This window comes from Scomber japonicus, chromosome 20, assembly GCF_027409825.1.
Source record: "Scomber japonicus isolate fScoJap1 chromosome 20, fScoJap1.pri, whole genome shotgun sequence".
NCBI classification, from domain to species: Eukaryota; Metazoa; Chordata; class Actinopteri; order Scombriformes; family Scombridae; genus Scomber; species Scomber japonicus.
In genome coordinates this window covers 17,154,924-17,177,534 of record NC_070597.1, presented here as the reverse complement: position 1 = coordinate 17,177,534, position 22,611 = coordinate 17,154,924, and the positions used below count along the sequence as shown (strand labels likewise).

At 40.4% G+C, this 22,611-nt stretch overlaps 2 protein-coding genes across 5 annotated transcripts in view; both read left to right on the top strand.

Moving 5' to 3' along the window:
- Positions 1 to 11,849, top strand: part of rab11fip3 (RAB11 family interacting protein 3 (class II)) — a 28,700-nt gene extending 16,851 nt beyond the window's left edge. For 2 of the 3 annotated variants that reach the window (XM_053341959.1, XM_053341961.1), the window contains 10 exons: positions 1,456 to 1,656; positions 5,188 to 5,223; positions 5,378 to 5,471; positions 5,642 to 5,886; positions 6,143 to 6,224; positions 6,341 to 6,478; positions 6,683 to 6,838; positions 6,978 to 7,118; positions 7,896 to 8,000; positions 9,883 to 11,849. In XM_053341959.1, coding sequence (XP_053197934.1) covers positions 1,456 to 1,656; positions 5,188 to 5,223; positions 5,378 to 5,471; positions 5,642 to 5,886; positions 6,143 to 6,224; positions 6,341 to 6,478; positions 6,683 to 6,838; positions 6,978 to 7,118; positions 7,896 to 8,000; positions 9,883 to 9,918 — 1,234 coding nt within the window. In that variant the 3' untranslated portion in view covers positions 9,919 to 11,849. Of the gene's footprint in view, positions 1 to 1,455; positions 1,657 to 5,187; positions 5,224 to 5,377; positions 5,472 to 5,641; positions 5,887 to 6,142; positions 6,225 to 6,340; positions 6,479 to 6,682; positions 6,839 to 6,977; positions 7,119 to 7,895; positions 8,585 to 9,882 lie in introns of those variants that run through there. The other variant, XM_053341960.1, reaches the window with a different exon arrangement.
- Positions 11,850 to 13,619: 1,770 nt separating this feature from the next.
- Positions 13,620 to 21,410, top strand: telo2 (TEL2, telomere maintenance 2, homolog (S. cerevisiae)). 2 transcript variants are annotated; one of them, XM_053341958.1, is made up of 21 exons: positions 13,620 to 13,702; positions 14,135 to 14,509; positions 14,584 to 14,861; positions 14,972 to 15,040; positions 16,156 to 16,303; positions 16,418 to 16,520; positions 16,598 to 16,666; positions 16,748 to 16,889; positions 16,994 to 17,130; positions 17,259 to 17,344; positions 17,798 to 17,911; positions 18,021 to 18,109; positions 18,224 to 18,315; positions 18,633 to 18,749; positions 18,858 to 18,929; positions 19,026 to 19,196; positions 19,289 to 19,380; positions 19,484 to 19,583; positions 19,880 to 19,944; positions 20,223 to 20,338; positions 20,975 to 21,410. In XM_053341958.1, the coding sequence occupies exons 2-21, from the start codon at positions 14,169 to 14,171 to the stop codon at positions 21,094 to 21,096; spliced, it is 2,523 nt and encodes an 840-aa protein (XP_053197933.1). In that variant the 5' UTR covers positions 13,620 to 13,702; positions 14,135 to 14,168; the 3' UTR covers positions 21,097 to 21,410. The 2 variants fall into 2 exon arrangements, with proteins under 2 accessions (XP_053197933.1, XP_053197932.1); XM_053341957.1 differs by having other exon boundaries at positions 13,634 to 13,780.
- Positions 21,411 to 22,611: the final 1,201 nt, after the last annotated feature.

Genomic DNA, 22,611 nt, shown 5'->3' with positions numbered 1-22,611 from the left:
GAAAGCCAAAGTCATAGCTGTGTCACTTTTTATTGACAGATTTTCAACCAGCATTGTCTAATTACAACGTGGGTAGTGTATGCAAATGAACAATGCTTAACTTCCTTCCATGTTGCCTGCACCCAGAGCTTCCCACTCATTTGCTAGTGTTTTGAATCACCTTGTGGACCTTGGAGACCTGCCTGGGACTACAAAACACGCTTCCTCATTTTATGAAGTGGTGCCTTCAAGGACCGACAAATATGGGTCTCCCAAAACACCACGCCTACCATGTTACACAAGCGATAGGGAAAAGCAGACACTAAAATATCATACTACTAAATACTTTAAAGTATCAGCATATTTGGAAGAAAACTAGTTTTATGATGCAAGGTTGAATATCAGTGTTGAAGAGGCCACCAGAACTGTCTTATAGTGGCCGCCAAAAGACAGGCGCTATAGCCAAGTTAGCTTTGACTGGTGAGGATCGTTGTTGTAAATATAGGTAAAAGAAGCAGTATTCTATCGCAGTCTTGCACCCCTTCATCCACAATCTCAAGCTTTAATAGAGACATCAGACTCAAAGGTGTTTAAACAGTCCATCAGTAGCTTTGGCATGTGTGCAGCCAAGCAGCTCTTGATAAGTTTGCAATGATGAATGTAACTGACTCCAGCACAAATATATCCAGACTGAATGAGGAAGAACGTTTTGTAAATAAAAATAAACCTCGGCAAAGAGATATGACCCAGCTCAGTGTTTGCTAAATAGGCGCTTTGTTGGCCATAAACACAACGTCGGCAGCATCAGTAAGTCTAATTGGACGGGTGTGTGCGATACATTCTAGTTGTTTCCCCCTTAAGAGCAGTGTGGAGAATCTACAGCCTTTTCCTCAGTTTCCTTTAGTCATAGGGCACCAATTTCAAAAATAATTGTACATTTCTATTGCATATGTGACCTAGTTCTTCTCTCAAGCTTGACCCACACCATGGCTCCTCATGTCTCAAGTGTTGCCATCATGGTTTTGCACCAGCAAGTCACAAGACGTTTTGTTTCAGCCAAAGCAGCCTTCAGGATTAATGTGAATTAACAGATTACCTTTGAAGACAAGTGATTGTCGAACTTGTCCAGATTGCCGCTCTTCCTCGGGGAAGATTAATTGTGCTTTGGGATTTACAGTAGCTGTTGGTCATTTTCAGGCTTCTGTGTGCAGAGTACTAGAGAATGATTGTTTTTCTTTGAATAAAAGAGGTAGAACACGGACATTGTTTTGGGTTGGACTCTTTTTTTTTTTAAGTGGACGGTTTTGTCACTGTTTTTGAACCCAGCGTAGATAAACGGATGTCCATTTTTATCCTGTCTAAACCTGAAACATTTCCCTCTATTTTTGTCTGGGAGCTAAAGTTAACTGCGCTGTTGTTTGTATACACAAGTGAACACACAGTAACAGAGTAAACCTTTCTTGTATGCCCCTCCAGGTTTTCCTTGAACTCAGAGCACCATAACCACTCCCTGGTGACGGTCATCGGTGGAGAGGAGGAGCACTTTGAAGATTTCGGGGAGAGTAATACATCAGAGCTGCTACTGGAGAGCAGCGTGGAGGGAACGTGTGGGGAATGTGACTCTCCTCTCACACAACCCCCGGAGCAGGTCAATGGCTCCTCGCTCCTCTCTCCCAGGTACGAGCCTGTCTTCCCTACACAACTAAATGTGCCAGAACCTTTAATTCCATTTAGTCTAATCTCTTATATGGACAAAGCCATTTTGAAATGTAGATACCCGGGAAGGATATTTAATTGATGGGAAAAATAAATATAAGTTGCGCCAGGCTGTTAAATCACAGCTTTCTTTTTTATCATCTCTGGTGTTAGATTGTCAGCTGTATTATTCTGGCTCTGATTTACATTCTTCAGAGGGAATGTTTTTTCTTTCAGTAAAGACACTGAGGTCAAACAGTGATAAGAGCTATCTGGAGACGTCCTTCCCATGCCTATCTGCCTCCTTTCTCTGGCAAAGGGCAAGATAATGCAGAGAATACAAAGTTCCTTCCTATCAGTCTCACTCTCACTGTTGCAAAGTTATTGAAAATGTGGATACTGAGCTATACTCTGTTTCAAAACTGTCATTAGCTGCTGTCAGATGACCCAGAGCGAATGTTTCACACTCTTTGACTTTGAATCAGAAAGATGGCGTCGGTTGCCAGGTCTTCTGGGACACACAGAAGGTGGATGTTTTTTTGGATTGAGTTCATACAGAGTATCTTAACAAGCTTCTCTGTTGGGCAGCCAGATAGAGATACAGATCGACTCTAGCAGTGTGAGACATCTGACAAACACCAAAATACAACCAAAGACATACGGACATTCCTCTCTTTGGCACCATTTATTTGTGTTGAGGCACCTACTGTAGTGTTTTCCCAGTCATCTTTTATCTCCCTCCTGCTCTGCTGTTGTCAGAGACTCAAAACCGGATAATGCATAATTCCCGCTTGGGTGATATTTCCATCATTTGCCTCACCAGGAAGGCTATTTTTATAACACATTGACAATATGTAAAATAAGCTGGTGTAACTAATAGCAATGTTACATTTATCACTATTTAGGGCTTCATGGAATCACAGTCATTTTTCTAAAAAGTAGAGCTGCAATTTATAGGAGAGCTGATAATTATTTTCATTGATTAATCTGCAAGTTATTTTCTTGATTATTCAGTTGATCATTTTATCTATTTCTTGAAGTTCATGGTGACATCAAATGTCTTGTTTTTTTCTGATCAATAAGTTGACTATCATTTATGACACAGAAAAACTTTAAGTACTCATTCATGAAGCTACAACCAGCAATTTTTCACTTTTTTCTTTAAAATGACTAAAGTGAGTAATTGGCGATCAGAAGTTGCATATTCATTTTCTGGCAATCGACTTTAATTAATCATCCAATCGTTGCAGCTCTAAGTTAAAGGAAGGTTAGATAACTGAATATGAAGTTTAGATATAAACTTTATGATATGTGTGTATATTTTGGTATTTTAAGAGAAAGTAGTGAAAAGGACACAATTTGTGATTGTTGGGAATCATAATATCATAATATCACCAATATTGATGATATACATCATATATTATATACATATAATATATGATATATGTAAAAGATTACTTCAATTGCAAGTGCAGAAATCTGCTCAGTGCTTAGGCTGGAAACACACACACACACACACACACACACACACACACACACACACACACACAATGCATCCCACAAACTTCACCCACTCAGTGTGAATGCGTCACTGTGTTTTGAGCCAATCATGCTCACTGTTGGCACATGTAACAGCCTACACACACACACCCCCACAGTTATCTATTTACATATTACAGAACCCTGACTACACGCACACACTGTTTGGCCATTGCTGTTCTACACAAAACAAACATTATTTAACAAAGTCATCCTTCACAACATCGGAAGAAAGCGGCTCAGCACAGCAGCGCATATGACCATCAAGTGACACTCAGTCTTGTCATGTCACGCTGCCTTTCTGCCTACATAAACAGGAACCTGTGCCAGTTTGTTACATAATGCAGACCTGACTCCCTGAATGAACAATCAGCTGGTAGAGGTGATGTGAGGAGAGGGTACAGGCTTCCATACTTATTTTTCTTTACTTCCGAGCCTATGTTATTTTGATCTAGTAAACTTAATAGTAGTTTTTTTTTTTTTGTAAGTTGTCTGAGCACGCTACAAAGATGCCAAGGTTGAAAAGACAAGAATGTTTGGCCGCAGGGAAGAGAAAATAAAATTTTATCAGCTCCAAAGAAAGATCAACACATTCTTTCTCCTGAGAATGTTTTGTTTCCTGACACTTTCCCCCGAAGAATAAATCACAGCCTCACCACACGGTCTGTTTCACGTCTCCTTCCCACTGTAACCCTCACACTTTTTATTCTTTCAAACTCTTCTGTGAAGTTCACTAACACCCCCCCCCTGAACCCTCCCTCTACAGAGGTGCCCTGTCCTACCTCAGTGCACCCCTTCTTGTCTGTCACTCACCACTTCCTCCTCTTCCTCCCTGTTTCCTCTTTCCAGTGCACCTGCTCCTCTCCCTGACTGCTTTCAGAGCTTCCTCAGGGAGGAGGCGCTGGACTTTTTCTGTAGCCAGTGTCACAAACAAATAAGTCGTCTCGAGGACCTCTCCACTCGTCTCAATTTCCTTGAGATGACTAGGTAACACATCATTCACAACTCACTCCGATCATACGCTGTGTGAATGTGTTTGCAGTGTTGATTAGATACAGCTATCACGTGTGTTCTCATCAAGTGTGCATGCTGTGTTGGACTTGCAACAACATGGTGTGCGCTATGTTACGGACTGTACATGCATTCATACATTATGGTACATTTGCAGGGTCTATTTTACCTCAAGTGGTTCTTTAGTTATTTTTCATCTGCACCTTCTTTTTGTGTGTGAGCATTTTTTAGCTTCTTACTTGGAAAACCTCACTTACAGCATTTCCATGGCTACATTTCATTGTGTAGTTGTTTTATCACTGCGTTAAATTGAAAGAGGCTGTAGGAATATAAAACGATGACCGCAGGTAAGAGGTTTCTATTTGTTTTTGTTTTTATTGTAATTTTTCATGTCATCGCATTCATGCTTTATTTGTGTTGTTGCAGAATGACTGGTAGTAGTGGAGTAAAGCTTTTCAAAGGACTTGCTTTTTTATCAGAACAGACTTGCTGATCCAGGATTACTGGCCAGTAGCTGTATTACAGAAACTTAGTAACCCTGAAATCCCATTTGATCTGTAAATTTGGGGGCTTCAGACCTTTTTATAATTTAAGAAAAATTTAGAAATCTATTCTATTTTACACTTAAGTTTATAAGTGTTTGTTGTGCAGCTACAGGCGACTCTGATTTTCTGTAAAGAAAACAGATCCTAGATCAACATTAGTTAGTTGCTCTATAAAAGTATGCTGCTGTGTTTGTGTTTGTTTGCTGTGAATAATTTGCAGTTGGGCTTTCAACAAAAAATCTAGTGATTTGTTTTTAAAGGACTATCTCATCATGCCCCCATTTTTTTCAGTGGGGGTCCTCTGCTAGCACAGAGAGGGCTGGGGTTTGGATAAGAGGAATACCAGGAGATGGTGTCTCTTTCCTCTATCCTTTTTCTCTTCCTGACCATTTTCCTGTTGTTTTATCTCCCCATCCAGCGCAGGCAAGAGGCTGTCCAGCAAGAAAGTAGCAAGGTAAGCAAAGATAGTTGCTCTTATGTCAGTAGGTAATGGTTCATTTGTTTTTGAATGTAATAGATAGTTAAGCTTGGCATCAGGAAACGACTGTGTATAAAATGTGAAGTGGATCCAGACGCTGTTGAGTGAAGTGTTCCCTCTCCACATGTAGACATCTCCTCCAGAACAGCTCAATGACTCTGGACACAATGAGCGACCTGACGCGGGACATCCTGGAGCTCGCTGACAACGACATCACAGATAAGGTGAGCGTTCAATGATCTAGGGAGTTAATTGATATTTTCTTTTTTTCTTTTTTCATAAACACCTGCCTTACCCTGCTTGGTTACACACTTTCACAACCTGTAAGCTGACAGTTTTTCACACTTCATTGAAAATCCTGCTCTGTTAACCATAACACTTGAACTCTCTGCAGGTGCTCCTCCTTGAGCGTCGAGTGGCGGAGCTGGAGAAGGAATCGGAGGCATCGGGAGAGCAGCACGCACGGCTGCGCCAGGAAAACCTTCAGCTGGTACACCGGGCCAACGCCTTCGAGGAGCAACTGAAGGAGCAGGAGCTGCAGGCGGACGAGCAACTACAGCAGGACACCCGTCGTCACAAGGAGGCACTGAACAAGCTGGAAAGGGAGAGGGGGCTGGAGCTTGAAAACCTACAGTCTAGGTATGTTTTATGCCAATTTTTTTGACGTATTAGATTTTACTAATACATAAAAACCACATAAGGCAAACCAGAAAAAGGGGACCGGTTTGTTGATTCTGATGCCAGCGTTGACACATTTGTTGGAGCAATAGTGGCTCAATACTGCCACCATCTGGCACTCACCCACCTCGAGCAAAAGTTGTTTCTCTGTGGTATATATTATTTGTGCTGTGGTTGCTGCTGTGTGTGTCTAAAAAGATTTGTGTTTGTTTCACAGACTGCAGCAGCTGGATGAGGAGAACAGTGAGCTGAGGTCTTGTGTTCCCTGCTTACGAGCCAACATCGAGAGATTAGAGGAGGTGAGAGATCACCTGTTTTTCTCCCTGTCTCTATTCTTCAATTTTTACCATTCACCAGTTTTAAAGCTCTTCTTCATCCTCGTATTCATTGTTCGTTTGTCTTTTTAATTTTCCAGGAGAAGAGGAAACTGCAGGATGAGACAGAAGTCATGACCGACAGGTTGACAGAGGAGACGGAGACTCGCAGGAAGATGGGTGATAAGCTGAGCCATGAGCGCCACCAGGGCCAAAAAGAGAAGGAGTGTACGCAAGAGGTGCGACTGCTTTCTTTATGTGCAGCACAAGCAGTACTCTGTGTTTATGATATCACTACACACATTGTCTGTTATCAGTCAAATAAAATGACATGCTATTGCCTCAAAGAATCAAGTGTGATCCCCAAATATACTGTCTGCACTTTACCGCTGACTTTATAGGCATCTCACTTACCGATTTCCCTTTTTCTGTTTGTACCACAGCTTATTGAAGACTTGCGCAAACAGCTTGAGCACCTACAGTTATACAAGTTGGAGGCTGAAGCAAAGAGAGGCCGTTCACCTGGAGCAGGGCTGCAGGAATATCAGACACGCACCCGTGAAGCAGAACTGGAGCAAGAGATCAAACGGCTCAAACAGGTAACACACATATATTTAGAGTTTCCTCACCTCTGTTTTTATTTGCTGTTGTTTCTCATGTGTCGCTCTAATTACACTGCTTTGAAATGGAGGCATGGTTTCAGATCAGACATACATGTTATATGCGTCTTCTCTGTAGGACAACCGCAGCCTGAAGGAGCAGAATGACGAGTTGAACGGACAGATCATCAACCTGAGCATCCAGGGAGCAAAGAACCTGATGTCGGCTTCCTTTTCCGACTCCCTGGCAGCTGAGATCAACTCTGTGTCTCGTGGTGAGGTAGGTTTCGAGAGCAGGAGGAAACATTCTCAGTTCAAATTTTATGCGATTCTATTTTTAGGGGCTTTTCACACCTGAATGTCTCATCCAAGGCCTGAACAAAGGTTCGTGATAAATTATTAGAGCACACTAAAGACCTTTACATGGCATAACTACGCCTGTCATCATGACCTGTGTGTGCTGCATCTCCCTATACTTGACATTGATTGGTTTGTCTGACATAGGCGTGCTGTCAATTCACAGATTCAATTTGTTGCCACTGTAATATTATGTTTTTATGTCATAAAGATGAAATGTTTCCTTGTCATTGACTGATGCACTGCTTTTTCTATTGGCATCAAGCACCTTTGTATACTACTGCTGCAGTTTTGTTATCCTCGGGCAGCATTGCTCTGTCATCTTCTCATGGAATACCAAATACCTGGGAAGTGTTGGCATTTTATTAGTTTTTTTTCTCAGTTGACTTTTCATAATGTCCCTCAGAGCATATTTCAAATACAAATGTGGTCTCCCCCTCCCCCCATGTGCTACCACAGCTAATTTTTCCTTTTTCCAGTTGTGGTGATAGCCTACTGGAACTTTCTGCAATAGCTCACAGTCTAAACCATCTGAAAGTTTTCACACTGGAAACAAACCCAAACATTGGTTCAGTGTGATTCAGACCAAGGCCACCTCTTTCTGTCAGACCAAGGTTCGGCTATTCAGACCAGAAAAGTCAGAAAGGTGTGAAAGGGCCTTTAGTGTTACTTCACTGACTTGTGTGTCTTCTGCTTGCAGTTGATGGAGGCCATCCACAAACAGGAGGAGATCAACTACAGACTCCAGGACTACATTGACAAAATCATCGTGGCCATCATGGAGTCCAACCCCTCCATTCTGGAGGTAAAATAGACACCACCTCGACTAAAGGGCCACTTACAGTGACTCCACATGCTGTTAAAATATTGGAGACTTTACTTAAAGCAAACTACCAAGAGAAGATGTAAAAATATTCTGACGTAATCTTGGTAGAAAAACAACAACGCACTCAACTCATCCAACTCCCTCTCTACCCTCCCACCCCCGAACCCCAAAAAGAGGAATTTAAGAAGAAGTCCATGGCTGTCAGTGAAAAATAAGCTATTTTTAGTTCCCTTGACTGTGCTTATTTGTGAGTGTCTGTGTCAGCCCTCTTAGATACACTTGGGTTCTGGTGACGTCCATGTATTTGGCTAGAGGGACCTGAGTCTCCCCTGTTGAGTGAATGAATGTGTCAATGTGTGTAAGAGATCAGTGAGGATTAGAAATCTTCCCATCCCTCTCCTTTTTAAAAAGTGTCAATATTTGATTGAGCTTAAAAAAAAAAAAAAAAGATCAGACAATTATACCTTAAAGCCTTAAATCAAAGGTTATCTAAGTATTCATGCCTCAGTTCTGTCAGTAAAGTATTACTGGAATGTGTGGTATGTGGGCTGTGTACTCCTGAACCAAGCTGAATTGTGTTTTTAAATCACAGGCGACATGAAGCACTGGTCAGGAGATGAGGAGCAGCAGTTTCTCTTTTGAATTGATTTGTCTCTAATATGTTGCCCCGCTGCCTACCACTACCTAAATCAGCATGTTGTGTCCTTTAACCAAGTTCCACTGTCTTTCCAGTGAACCCAAGTGAGGGATATTTCCAGGGCATCATCGAGGATGAGAAATGCCTGGAGGGGGTGTTTTTTGTGTGTGTGTGTGTGTGTGTGTATGATGTGTTGTTTTTGTAACGGAAAGTTTGGTGACACTAGAATGAGTAACAAGAATGACACAGTTATTCTTGCAGTGTCCCACACGAAAGGAAGTGGTTTGTAATTTGCTTCATCTCATTTATTTTTACAATGAAACAGGGTCCCCGGAGCTCAGGTGGGCTGGAAACCTCACATATGGGAAAGCACTACATTTCCCATCACTCCCTTAACACCTCTGGCACAAACGATAGATAACTGACACTTATCTCTTAAATGTAGATTTGGTACTGTAACTGACAACCTGCTCATACTGACAAGTTCACTTTAAGCTCTCTAAACATTAAGCATGAAGGGAAACTATCGAGTGATCCTAGGAATTGTAGTGTAGAGGGTTTTTTTTTTTTTTTTTTTTTTAACAGCCCACCTGATCCCAGTGTTCTCTTGCTGAGTGAAAGTGACAGGGAGCAAGCTGATCCAGGTTACTTTATTCTTTTTTCGCACAAGTGAAATATCGTCAGTAAAAATGTTACTAAGACTGAAAACTGCTGACGTATGACAGGTTATATGTGAAGAATCAAATGGTTGTACTTTGCACTAAGTTTTGTTCTGATATTGTTTTGTTGAAAGGAAGAAAAAAAGAGTTAATTTAGAAGGGATCAAATCATAAACGAAGGTGTTTATGAAACCTGTTTATGAATATAAGAAGTATATGTGTGTGTGTGTGTGTGTGTGTGTGGGATTTGTTTCTGCAGACTAACTGTACCAGCAAAGGTGGGAGCTGGTGTGGGAACAAGCTGCAGACCACCTACTCATGATTTTTTTTTTTTTTTTTCACACTAACCGTAATGCCATATTTAATTGGAAATATTCAAGAATACTATAAAGAGTTCTGCAGCCATGTCTCAAGATGACATGATCTGCAGATAAATAATAGAGGAGGCTTGGCAGACTTTGGTAGCAATAATGCTGGGAAAGGAAGTGGACATTGATGGAGAGCAGGTTAAACAAAGCTGCTCTTTATTTCCTCTGCTGAAGCAACATCTGCTTTTTCACTTTAGTATCGCGAAAAGATGCAAGGAGAGACGGAGGACTGATGCTGTGCTCACGGGTACTGTGCAGCCATCTGTCAACACTTTGAGGAACATACCTTTCCGACTCGGAAACCGGACTTTCGTGTCGGATTAACCTACTGCACCAGACGTCTTGACGGATTTATAGTGGAAAGGTAGTCGTCCTGTTTTTTGTCCAAACAGCTTGGCATTCTGCACCAACACAACAACAAAAAAACAAAAAAACAATGCGCTCAAGAGAATTCCTATTTTTCACCCTGCTCACCTGTTTAAGTCGATCTCACTGCTCTTCTTCACCTGCCACCCCATGGAAAATGGCCTTGGATGTAAATGACTTGTACATGTAAAGTTTTTTCTACACTCATTCTAGATTCTAGGTATTTTTATAGTCCGAGGGGGAGAAAAAAAAAAAAGAGAGAGAACGTTTCTTTTTCTCGTCTTATGCTGAGAAACAGCTGCCTGTATTCTTCTCTAGCATGTAGCGTGTACAGTATTTGTTGGATTTTTTTTTTTTTTTCTTTTTCGTTTCAAATCAAACGCAGATATATTTATTCATCGTTTGACACGATGACTCAGCAGAACAGATCGCTGAGCATGTTTATGAATTCACAAGGGGAAGACGAATTCACAGTCTTGAGGAGGGAGAATTTTCTTGAAATGAGAGAAATGTTTTAAAGCAAAAGTCGCGTTGTCTGTGGATGAGTCGCCATCGAGGTGCAGAAGCTCGAATGTCACCTTGCTCAGAGTGGTCGCCTGTCGAGGTCACTGCGGTCTTCCATTATGTTGACGTTGCTGTGACCTCTTCAGAGTTGTAATTTTAGATATACTGTACGGCAGAGTCTGCAGTTTCTGCTGTTGTCTTCCCAGATCAGATGGAGTCAGGTACTGCATGGAAACACTGATTTTTATTGTATATCTCTGATTCATACTTATGTTTTTGACTGACAAATATCATATGCTATAACATCCATCATGCCACCACCTTAGAGCTCATTTTCAGGCTTTCTGAGTTCAGCTTCCTGCCTTTAAGTGTGACTGGAAGCCCCCCACCCCCCCCACCCTTATAGCAACGTTATGCATCACAGAGAGGAAACCCTGTGACACCTGAACACAGCAAGCTCGACTACACTCAACTCTCTCCCTGCTTCACATTTTTTATGTCTGGTTCTGACAGACGGTTAGAGGATTTAACTTGACAGGCAACAGAAACTAGACAACAGGTGAGACCACAGAGCCGACAAAACATTCCCTTTTAGCACAGCTGAAGGCGATCGCACTTTAACCAGACCCAGTTTCTCCATTTTTAACTTTTCAAAACGACCAAAGACAGATGTTTGAGCTTCAACTAATCATATATCAGGGTCCACAACACTTCTGTTTTTTGGGGGGTTTTATTTAGTTTTTTTTTCCCTGAGCTAATTCATCCTAAATCAAAAGACTCGGTTTTGTCCTGAAAGAAAACGAAAAACTGGCCTGCTAGTCTAAACACTGTGCCTCTGTGTCTCAAACTTTGCCTCTAAACTAACCTGATGATGAGCCCTTGGGAAAAGCACTGACCACATGACTGTCAGTTTGTTAAATTATAACAATGAAACCTAAAACTGTAAATATAAATTGTCATTTTTTTTGTGATTTTTCTTTTTCTCTCTCACGCTCACTTCCAGTGTCCAAAGAAAGTTTGCTCAAGGCACGAACATCACTACCGGTGTAGTGCATGGCTTGCCATTATGTGACATGGGAAGATAAAAAGAGAATATTGTAGAAAACAGAAATTGTAAAACTTAAATTTATGCCTATTTTCAAAGATAAATGTATAAATTATAACAGTATTGGTTACAGCTGTATATTATTTTTGAAGATCCCCACATGATCTTATCCTAATTGTTACTGGGGAAATATAATTTCAGTCATTGTAAAAAGAGAAAATATAAAGGTAAGCAGTGAGATTAGGAAAATAAATGGAATAAAATGACCCTGTGTTTGTTTGCCTCATTTATTGCAAGTTTTCACATTGTTGCATATGTTTAACATTTATTGTACATGTATTTGGAAAGAGGTTCTCCAAGCTTTCTGTTTTTACTCTTAGTACTGTTCAGTTCAAGAAAACTGGTACATGTCCCTCACTGTGATGGTTATAGTTATTATTCATCAGTGTCAAGGCAGATCCAGTTGCATGAAGCCCAGTGAGATATTTTCAGACAGGTATAGAACCTGCAGGTGTTCTTCTATAGTTGCCTGTGTTGGTTGGTGAACACCTGTCCATCACCAGAAACTGGATGCTGATTCCAACCTACCAGCCCCACCTGCAGGATGTGGCCACATACTGCATGGGACCTCAAGCACACCTGGAACCTGCTGTCTGCTGTCTCCAACTAAACTGGTGATAATCATCAACATTATATTGAGTCCCAGGATAGGTTTACATTTAAAAGTAGGCTGTTGTTTAAGGACTATGGAAGTTAATCACTCGTATTGAATTATATCAGCAACTAAATGCCAAATTTGGACTTTTTATCACTACTTTTTAATTTTAATTTAATTTCAGGATTTATTGCACTGAAATGTTTGGCTTTCTGATTTTATTGTTCATTTTCCTGACTCGTCTGTGTTCAGATCTGAATTTTAACATCTGAATTTGACCAAGTGAATTTAAGCAGTTTGTTTTTTGTTTTTTAGATTTGAAACGCTTATTGACATCGATCAAATTGAATATGGCTTTTGAATATTGTGAACATACATTTTCTAACTGACTTTGAGAACCCTAAAATAAATATGTACTGAAAATAAAGTTTTTGAAATTGAAAAACTACAAAGTGAAATTCGGACCATATCAATTCAGAAAGATAGTTTTCAAAGTCAAATATTTCAGTGCAACAAATATATATCAAATATATGTCAAATATTTCAGTGCAACAAAAATAAATAAATAAATATGTGTGTGTGTGTGTGTGTGTGTGTGGTATTCAGTTGCTGATATAATTTAAATCTTTATGGCAGAGGTTTGCTTACATAGCAGGCATGGAACAATTGTAAAACCTTTCCTTTGAAGGAAGGGATGAAGCTGATCTGAAGCTGATCTAGCTACTGGTGCACCAGCAATTCAGGTTTGCAATGAGATTTTCCCCCCAACCTTTAACTTGTTTCATAAAACGTTTGGGGTCCTTAAAGGATTAATCCATATTCAAATGGAAATCAATAATCAAGAGATGTGCAATAATAAATAATGAAACACTGATTTTTCTATTGTTTTCCAAGAGGTGGGGCTGAAAGTGCTTAGTTTTTTAAACTTAATTATTTTGCATCTAATGTTTCTTTTATACTTTTATTTATGCTTAGATAGTTATTCATTTTAAGAAAGTAAATAAATCCACCTGGTAAGTTGGGCTATGGTCATTTCGTTTTTCAGGCTATTTTAAGTTTCTGTCCCCTTGTGGGCTCCGTATGAAGATGATGAAAAAAAGAAAGATATACAATTAATTTGGTATCTTCAGGAGGTAATCCTGTTACCTCTGGGACCTCAAACTGATTAATCCACCTATTAAGGTAATTTTGTTAATTGGCTAATTCATTAATACAAATATCAACTTATTATTAATCGATACAATGAGTTCAAGTGTTACTGAAGACGCGTTGGTTTCTTGAATGCAGCACTGGCCAGGGTTGACTGTTCACCGGAACCTTTCTCGTCTTCCTTACCTACCACGAACCTGTTTTGATGGAGCACACGGAGCACCAATCGGCACCATGGCGACACGGCGACACGGCGGGACGTTTCCTTCTGTCAAAACATGAAGCTACTCTGGAAACTGTAAATACCATCTGTATAAAAGACACTTCCATAGCGGCCTCGTACATCTCTGTTAATTTCTTAAAAGAAGATACAGAGGTGCGTATGAACTTCACAGGCTAACAGTTAGCATTAGAGCTAATTCACAGAGATGTGTGTTTACGTGGTATTAGAAAATAATATATATATGTTATAAACATTAGTTAGATATACGAATAGCTAACGTTAAAGCTACTTTGCTCAATTACTGTTAGCTCCAGGAGAGTTTATTTAAAAACTATACAAACACTTTTACCTTTTTATTATGAGTGTACCAGATAGTTTGGTTGTGATATCAGTTGTAGCCAAATCCAATACAATAACATTTGAAAATATGTTCACTCTTTGTTGTGAAAAGTTGGTGTGCTCAATAGATTGTTTTGAGTGATATGTTCCTTTAATGTTCTTGTGCAGGATGCATGACTAGCTTATACTCACCATTCCAAAGATGGAGTCCCTTGCCCCAAATATTGAGGTTCGTCAAACAGTGGCACAGTGTTTCCACACTCTTTCTACATCCACGGATAACAAAGACGTTATTGCCGCTCTTCAAACACTCAGCTCTCACTTGGATGAAGGACCAGAGAGTAAAACCACTCCAGTTCAGCGAGCAGAGTTCAGGAGAGCTCACTTCACTCGTACCCTTCAATTTCTTGTTAGCAACATCCAAGCTGACTGGCTGCACAGCCTCACCGCATCACAACGCACAGAGTTATGGGATGGACTGTTCCTCCGAGGCCCTCCGGAGCAGGCTCTGCTGGTGCTGATGGACGGAATAGGAGAGCTGAGGTGGGTGATGGCAGAAGAAGGGTGTGAAACATGTTCATCGTGTGTTTGTTCACTAATTTCTCTGTCCTCTACAGACCCAGCATGAATCTGAACCACCTGGTGAGCATCACTGAGAGGTTCCTTCAGAGTGGGCGACTCGCTGAACTGCTGTGGTCCTACTGTCTGGAGACAGGTGCCTCTGACTCCCCGCAGCTCCGAGAGACACTGCTGGGACGGATAGTGGCGTTGCCAGACCTCACTGCCAACAGGTTACATCCCAACAATAGGCCTCTGTTTCTCCCTCAGCAATACTACCCTCTGCTGGCCAAAGAGATGCTCACTGCCCTGGAGAGGACCTGCAAGGCGCTCAAAGGTGATTGATCATCAGTTAGACTTTTAATAATAATGTCAGTCTTTCAGATACATGTTGCTAATTTTAAAGTTTTTTTTTTATGCTCTATTCCTCATGATGTCTTTTAACAGATGGCACAGACTGTTCCTTAATGTTTGTGGCTCAGACACTTGGAAAACTGTGTATCCAAGGGCATAGTGGTGAGTTTATTTACATTTTATGAAGCTGCACAAAAATCTTTGAGCTGAAAATAGTCTTTTCAACATTGTGTCTCCTCCCATAGGAGTTCAAGTTCAAAATATCTTTATTGTCCCCGAGGGGCAATTTGTGGTGCAGCCAGCAGCAAAACAATAGAAATGACAATAACAATTACAGTTACAATTAAAAATAAACAATCCACAAAAGTACAATAGAGAATAACAACTAGTAAAAGCAAAAAAGTTAAAGTGACCACAGTGCGTGCAGTCCACCTTAAAATGCCTTTAAAAAGGCTAAGAATCATGCGTTATTTAAAAGGCCAATGGCCGCTGGAACCCAGGACTTTTTGAATCTGCCTGTCCAACATCTGGGCAAACAAAATCTACGTCCGGATGGGAGCAGTTTGAATTCCAATGACTGGGGAGAGAGATGGAGATAGGCACACAGTTTGGATGTAACCTAAGATTGAAGGAGATGAGACAGATATGAAGAAGAATGCCTATTTAGAGTTTTATAAGTCATCAGAGGCATCTTAATGTCAACTCTGACGTGACAGGGAGTCAATGAAGGCAAGTTAAGATTGGTGTAATGTGGTCAAATTTTCTATTTGAGTTTTAAAATTCTAACTACAGTAATTTGAGCTGTTAGAAGACCTGCTGTGTTTGCATGCAGCAGGCCTGAAAAAAAGCATTAAAGTATTCAAGTCTGAACATGAATCAAGTAATAAGTAAGGAGCACAGAAGTGCAGAGAGAATCCACAGCGAACAGAGTAATTCAGCACTTAAGTGCGGTTTCAACTGTTGAGGCACTTCAGTGGTAATAAGACATCAGAAAAACAAATGAAATACATTTAAAAACATAACTTTGAATTCTACTAACAGGACAAATTATGAATGCAAGTCCAAATATTTTTGACATTTCAATAAATACAGAGAACTGAGAATCTGTAAATGGTTGGTTGACAGCTGATAATGGTGAAATGCAAGCATGTCTTTACTTTACAAATTTTCAGCCAATCATACTTGATGTTTCTCTGTTCACCAAACTTCACAGGAAATGAATGGACTCCTGTTCATTTATCGACTCCCTTATATCCTCCTTCTTCCCCTCTCTGCAGGTTTGGTACTGGCAGTGATGGCTCCTCGGCTGTCTGTCTGCACACGCTCAGACATGGTGTTGCAGAGGGTTTGTTGGAAGTTGCTGGAGAACGTGCCACAGCGATGGATGGAGAGCGTGCTCACTGGGCTGGTACAGGCTATCAGTGGGTAAGGATGATTACAGTTCCAGTCACATGCACTTAAACAGCTTGCAGTTTATCTGGTGTCCTGCTGTCAGATTTCTGCCTGTCTTTAATGACACCAGTCTGTTTCCTTTTTCAGGCATGATGCTCTGGGCAGGATCATAGGGAATCTAGTGTTAACAAATAAAAAGGCCCAGTTTGTCCTCACTCATAAACTGCTTTTACTACAGTATAAGTATGAGGTAAGACTGTAACTTTCAGCCAGACAGTAAATCAAATTTCTAATAAATACCACATGAAGCATATGTTTTTCCCCTAGACTCAAGTCTTGAGAATTGTCCTGGGCTACCTCGCATCGGACAGGGAACGAAGGCCGCTGCTACTCCAGGTGAGTGCATTGAATATTTTACAGTCTAATGATATCATACTATGTGATTTTGACATGTGCTGTATGTGTTTGTGTTCTCAGGTGTTACGGTCAGTGTCCCAGGCCTGGGCTAATCCCAGCGCAGTGAAACACACACCTCTAGAGCAGCAACTGTATGTCAGCAAGGCTTTACTGCTGTGTGTGAGTCTGCTGAAAGACTCTGAGCTGCAGGAGTTACGCTCAGGTACGATTCTCACAACAGTGGCAGCAGTAGACACACAATGAAAGACACTGAATAATATAGATAGTTGCTTTCAGCTCTTATCCATCTGTTGCCTCTTTTCTCAGAGCTGCTTCAGTGTATGCTGGGCGGCATGCAGAGCCACCTGGACAGCAGCGTGGTGCGTATCAGGCATATGGGGATGGTGGTGGGAGAGTGCCTTAGCTCCCGCATGGATATCAATGGAACCAAACTCAAATTTGAGGTAGAGTCGATGTGTAATTTAAAGGATACAGTGATGTTGCTTCAAGCGCAGTTTTTGCCCATGACTAATTGAAATGCCATTTTGGTACTTGTGTCTGAGTTTGTATGGTTCTGCTCTGTGTGTTACAGTATGAGCAGGATGAGGAAACCAAAGAGCTGCTTTCTCTGATGACTCCTTTCACTGGTGATGAATCAGAGCCAGAATCTGTAAACGGGTAAGAGTTAAACATCACTGTAACTGTTACTTCAAGATTTGATGAAGATTTGTTAATCTGTACAGTATTAAGGTATTGTCTTTAAATTTGGAAAATTAGTAATTGCATCATCTCTATATTCTGAGGAATCTTAAGTGATATGCTTAAGTTTGACTTTGTGTAGGATTTACATAAAATAACAATGTCATGTACTACTGGAAAATGTGTATAGCTAAAAATAACTATGTTATTACAACTATTTTGTTGCCTGAAATTGTCCCAAAAAGAAATGTGTCACATCTGCTACATTCCATTTAAATTCAACTATTCCTTTTACAAATGTTGAATGATGGGTCAAAATTCCCATAGAACTTCTAAGGCTGCGTTCACACTGCAAGCCAATCTAGATTGCCTGCAGTGTGAACGCAGCCTATGGGCATCAATTTTATTTAATACTACGTTTGTTATCTGCAGAGTCAGCTCTCCTCAAGACATCAGTGGAGTGAATCCATCTACTCAGAATACGTCATCCCAAAATAAGTCTGGAACTCCATCATCAAAAACTGACCCAGACTCTGACCTGGATAGGTGAGTATTCACTCTGTCATGCATTCATTATTGCTAATACCTTTTAAATGTATTTTCGGGGGAGTTGTATGTATTAAAGGAGATTATATAAGTGTTTCTTTTTATACAGCGATGATGAACTCACACCGTACGATATGTCTGGTGATCAGAAAATAAATGAAGCATCTCCTCCTCGTTACCTACGAGACTGTCTGGAAGGTATGGCTCAACAGATCTAATCTCTTTGACCTCACTCATCACCTGTTGCATTTCTGTTCCAGTGTTGTCGTATTTGTTCCTGCTTGATATTTTCTTATCTGTTAAACCATCCAGCTTTAATTTCCTCTGAGGACGCAGTGCGTGTGGAGCTCAGTTTGAGGGTTGCTGAGGGTTTGGTGAGAAAGAACGTCTTTGCAACTAGAGAGGTAAGACGGCAACACACAGCAGAACTATACATTGTTATTTAATAAGCATTACACATGTAGTTATTCTTTATCAGGGGATTACTCTTCCAGTGCTTCAGATTCACTTACCAAAAGCTATTCTTTTGTTTTTTTAGAACATACAATCATACTGGTACAAACTGATACAGGGCCAGAATATATTGCCTCTTGATACTGGTTCTAGTGCTGTTAAGTGGCGTTGCACATCACTGCCAGTACATGATTGTGTTCTTTAAAATGAATACTGACTGATTCCCCTTGACATTCCACTTCATGCTTGTTTGAAATGCCTTTTACAGATCAGTATCCAGCTAACCAAAGTGTTTCTTCACATGGAGGATAAATACAACATAACTGGCTTCCTGACTTTGAGACAGGCAACCATGGTTGCGCTCGCTGTCACCGACTGTATCCCTGTATGATTTTACACTTCACTTTCAACTTATTTCAGGTTAATAACCATGTAGCTTTATCACACATTGCCTGTCTTTTTAAAATCAGTCTCTTAATGTTGTTTTTTTCAGGTGACTCATTATTTGACCACCGAGTTTTACTCTTTGAACTACAGTCTTCGACAGCGGCTAGATATCTTAGAGGTGAAATCAACAGCTTTTCCAATCACACCAGTTTCTTGATTTGATTATTACCACAGATGGGGCAGTTATGAGATTGTTCTTGTTTTGATGTGCTAGGTCCTTGCTCTGGCAGCGCAGGAACTCTCTAAGCCAATCACTGTCAATAGAGATTCTTCCCTGGGTGTAGCTGCCACCACTGATGTGACTCCATACCCAGGTGACAACCCTGTCCACTGGCGACAAGTCGTTGAGAAGCGGATTCAAAGCAAGACCAAGCGTCTCAGTAAGGTACTCAAAGTTGACATACATTTCTGTAAATGAACGATCTGTTAATGAAGGTTTACGCCTAAAATCTAACGAGATGTCTCTTGTTGCTGCAGGGGCCCACACAACCTCCAGCGAAGGCCACCCCTAACCGTTACGCACCTGTCGCCGGACACTTCTTTTTTCCTCTGCTCAGGAATTATGACAAGTGAGTATGTTTTTGTCATGCAAATGTATGGCTCAACATTTTTTAATTCTCCAGTTTACAGCACCCTGTTTCCAAAATTAAATGCAACAACTTTGTCTGCCAGGCCTCAAATGACCTTTGACCTGCTGGGCACTGACCACCTGGTTCTTGGCAGATTGATCCACACCCTTGGGCTCTTCATGCATCTGGCAGTCAACGCACCGGTAGTTCTATCCAGCTGTTTGTGCTAGTGTAACTTGATAAAAATGACCTCCATGCAGTTGTACAAGATATACAGTATAATCAATAGCCAATCATTTAGAGGCATCCACTGTTCATTTTCCTCTGCTAGAATAGCTCTGGCTCTAAAACGTGTAGCCTTCAAGGTCAGTCAGAGATTACAGTGACACTATAGTATATCACAATATTGCAATGAAATTAACCTTTATATCAAAATAACAATATTATAGCATTTTCCAATTCTACCCCTATGGGGCGCTCATGTTTTTTTTTCTTGCAGGTAGCAGCACAGATGGGTCGTGCTCTGCTGGACTTTGTGTGGGCAGTGCGCTACCATGTTGACCAGTAAGTATGATGTACTGTATATTAGTGTTTTAGGTGTAAATAAATGTCCGTGCAGATATTTGTGGATGTAATTAGTGCTGTAGAAATATTCTCTCTACTAACCAAGTGTTTTATAATCAACATGCAGCCTGTTCCCAGCAACAGTTTTTTTTTCACTTGACTACTCCTGAAATAGTCAGACAAAAATAACAGTAGGCATGAATTACATATAGTCTGGACAGGATGCTTAATCATCTAATCTCAGTCTGCACTGTAACCTGAAATATGTTTGGTTGAAGGATGGTGAGACGAGGCGTCCTCTTCGCTGTCTGCTCTGTGTTTCTGAGCATGCCCAGCCAAAACCTGCTGGTGGACCTCAGTGATCAACTGTTTGAGACCAGAACTTGGCTTGCAGGTAAAAAAAAAATAACTGCTGGTTATAAGGGTGAAATGAGAAATTGGTCCTCTTAATCATATAAACACGATAGAAATATTCCAATTTTAAGGGGTATGAACACATTTGATGAAACCCTTTTCTTATGTTCCAAGAGTCAGGCATTTTTTGGGCAGAAATAACACAAGAGTGAAGCGATATATCTTGTAAACATTACAAAAAAAGATTTACCAAAAAATGCATGATTCATGGAAGAGTACATACAAGTCTGAAGCTGCACCTGTATAATGTAATTCTGTCAGGGATGTCCCCGCAGTGAAGCATATCCATGGACACACAAATGCATTCAGTACACACATGCACAGCTGGACTGGGCATTTCTGGGAAGGGGCTGAGGAACCAGGATGTCCTGTACAACACAAACTGTCTACGACGTGACTGGCTCATCAACAGTTGGAATTTTTTTTATCCCTCTGAGGATAAAAGTAGTTTCACATTGCAGAAATGTAGAGCTGCAAAGGACACATTTTTTCCTCAAATGTCAGATGTGCAACATGCGCAAAGAAAATGCTAGGATTAAATGTACAGTTTAATTTAGTTTTGCCTTTTGTGGTTATATACACTAATTATCCAGTTTGTGTTGTTTACTGTCTACAGATGTGGCTGAAGGGGACCCGGATGCAGATTGCCGGAATCTGGCTGTGCAGAGTCTGGTGCTGCTGGATAAGAGCCTAAAGAAACAACTACAAGATTCACAAGCACTGAATCTGGAGTCTTGATCACAGCATCAACTGTAAACAGTGATAAACTGTATGTTTCTCTAAATTTGGGGGTGTGCTTAACTGTATCACCGCCTGCTCCTCGCAGAGCTTGGAGACTTGAGTATTGAGGCTGATGGAAATGATGTTCCGGATATTTGCTGGTAGAGGGGCTGGCCAGGAGGAGATGGATGATCCCGGATACTGACGAATGTCCTTTTTGGCTGTTTGCTGCAGGTGCTGCAGATTTTTTCTCATATCCTGGAACACACCGCCAGTTTGAGGAAAACGAAGGCACACATCTTCTCACACCTGTGCTTTTCTTTTCTGTATAACTGAACATATTGTGTGTGATTTGTAAAACTGATAAAATATTGATAGAGTGGAGAATGGGATACCTTTTTTCTGCAAATAAAATGTTATGAGGATATCCTTTTCATCCTCTTTCCTGTACAAGCAGATCTCTCGGTGCTGTGGTCGTTTGTTTGCAAAGGACATCCTGTGAATATTCACATGCGTACATGCATACAAAAATAACAAAAATACTACTACTACTTCCTCTGGTGACATAAATGGAACATGTGTGCATCTGTATGTTCCAAAACAATAACATATTATAATATAATATATATAATAAATATGATTCCTCATCAGTTATGGTCTTTATTTGAGGATGACTTTGGTTTATTTAGTAAGATTTGTTCATGTTTTCAGGCAGAGGTTCTTGTCTTGGAGTGAATAAAGTCAAGACTAGGTAAGGATGTAACTAGGACAGGAAAATCTTTCAAAGGATTATTCTCAGCAGGCACACAAAAACACAAGAAACATACAAACAATTGTATTCCAAAATGAATTAACTGAACAGAGAACAAAGTTCAGGTTAAAACAAATTAATCTAAAACTTTGAAATTTACACAGAGAAATTAACAGTTGAATTGTATCAGATATAGCCACTTCACAACATCAAATACACAATCTACAGCATCCAATGTTCTTACTAAAAACTGCACATGTACACAAATAGAACAAATGTGAAAATGATGTTCAATCAAAATCTTTCAAGCACTTCCTTTACAAGTTTACTTAGATTCCCTCCAGATTCCCTACATCTATCAAGACCTACAAACAGACTTTGATGTGTATTTTTTCTTCAGAAATTATAACTACTCCCTCTTCCTTTTAAACATTCCAGACTCTATAAATATGTAAATATATTTTATCTTTATCTTTACATTGAAGTCCATTCTCAGTGTATGTGCAGTGGAGGCTTCAAGTTTCCACATCACACTTGTGTGAGCTGAATAACTGGACCAAGATGGGCTCCAAACTAACTGATGTCACAAATCATGCTGGTGGACCCACTTCTTAAAATTGGATTTTCAATGAGCTCAGAGAAACTTCCTGGCTTAAAAAGATGAATGTGAAAACAGCCTTCTACTGTCAAACTGCAGATTTATCACTCTGCACTGTGAAGCTCAAACAACCATAGGCTATATAGGAACAAGAACATATTTTTGAGTTATGGGAGACTGTAAC

Coding starts and splice junctions, on each gene's coding strand:
- telo2 (XM_053341958.1), top strand. CDS start 14,169: ATGGAGTCCCTTGCCCCAAATATTGAGGTTCGTCAAACAGTGGCACAG. Junction 18,316..18,632: donor ACGTCTTTGCAACTAGAGAG/GTAAGACGGCAA, acceptor TGCCTTTTACAG/ATCAGTATCCAGCTAACCAA. Junction 19,197..19,288: donor AGACCAAGCGTCTCAGTAAG/GTACTCAAAGTT, acceptor TTGTTGCTGCAG/GGGCCCACACAACCTCCAGC.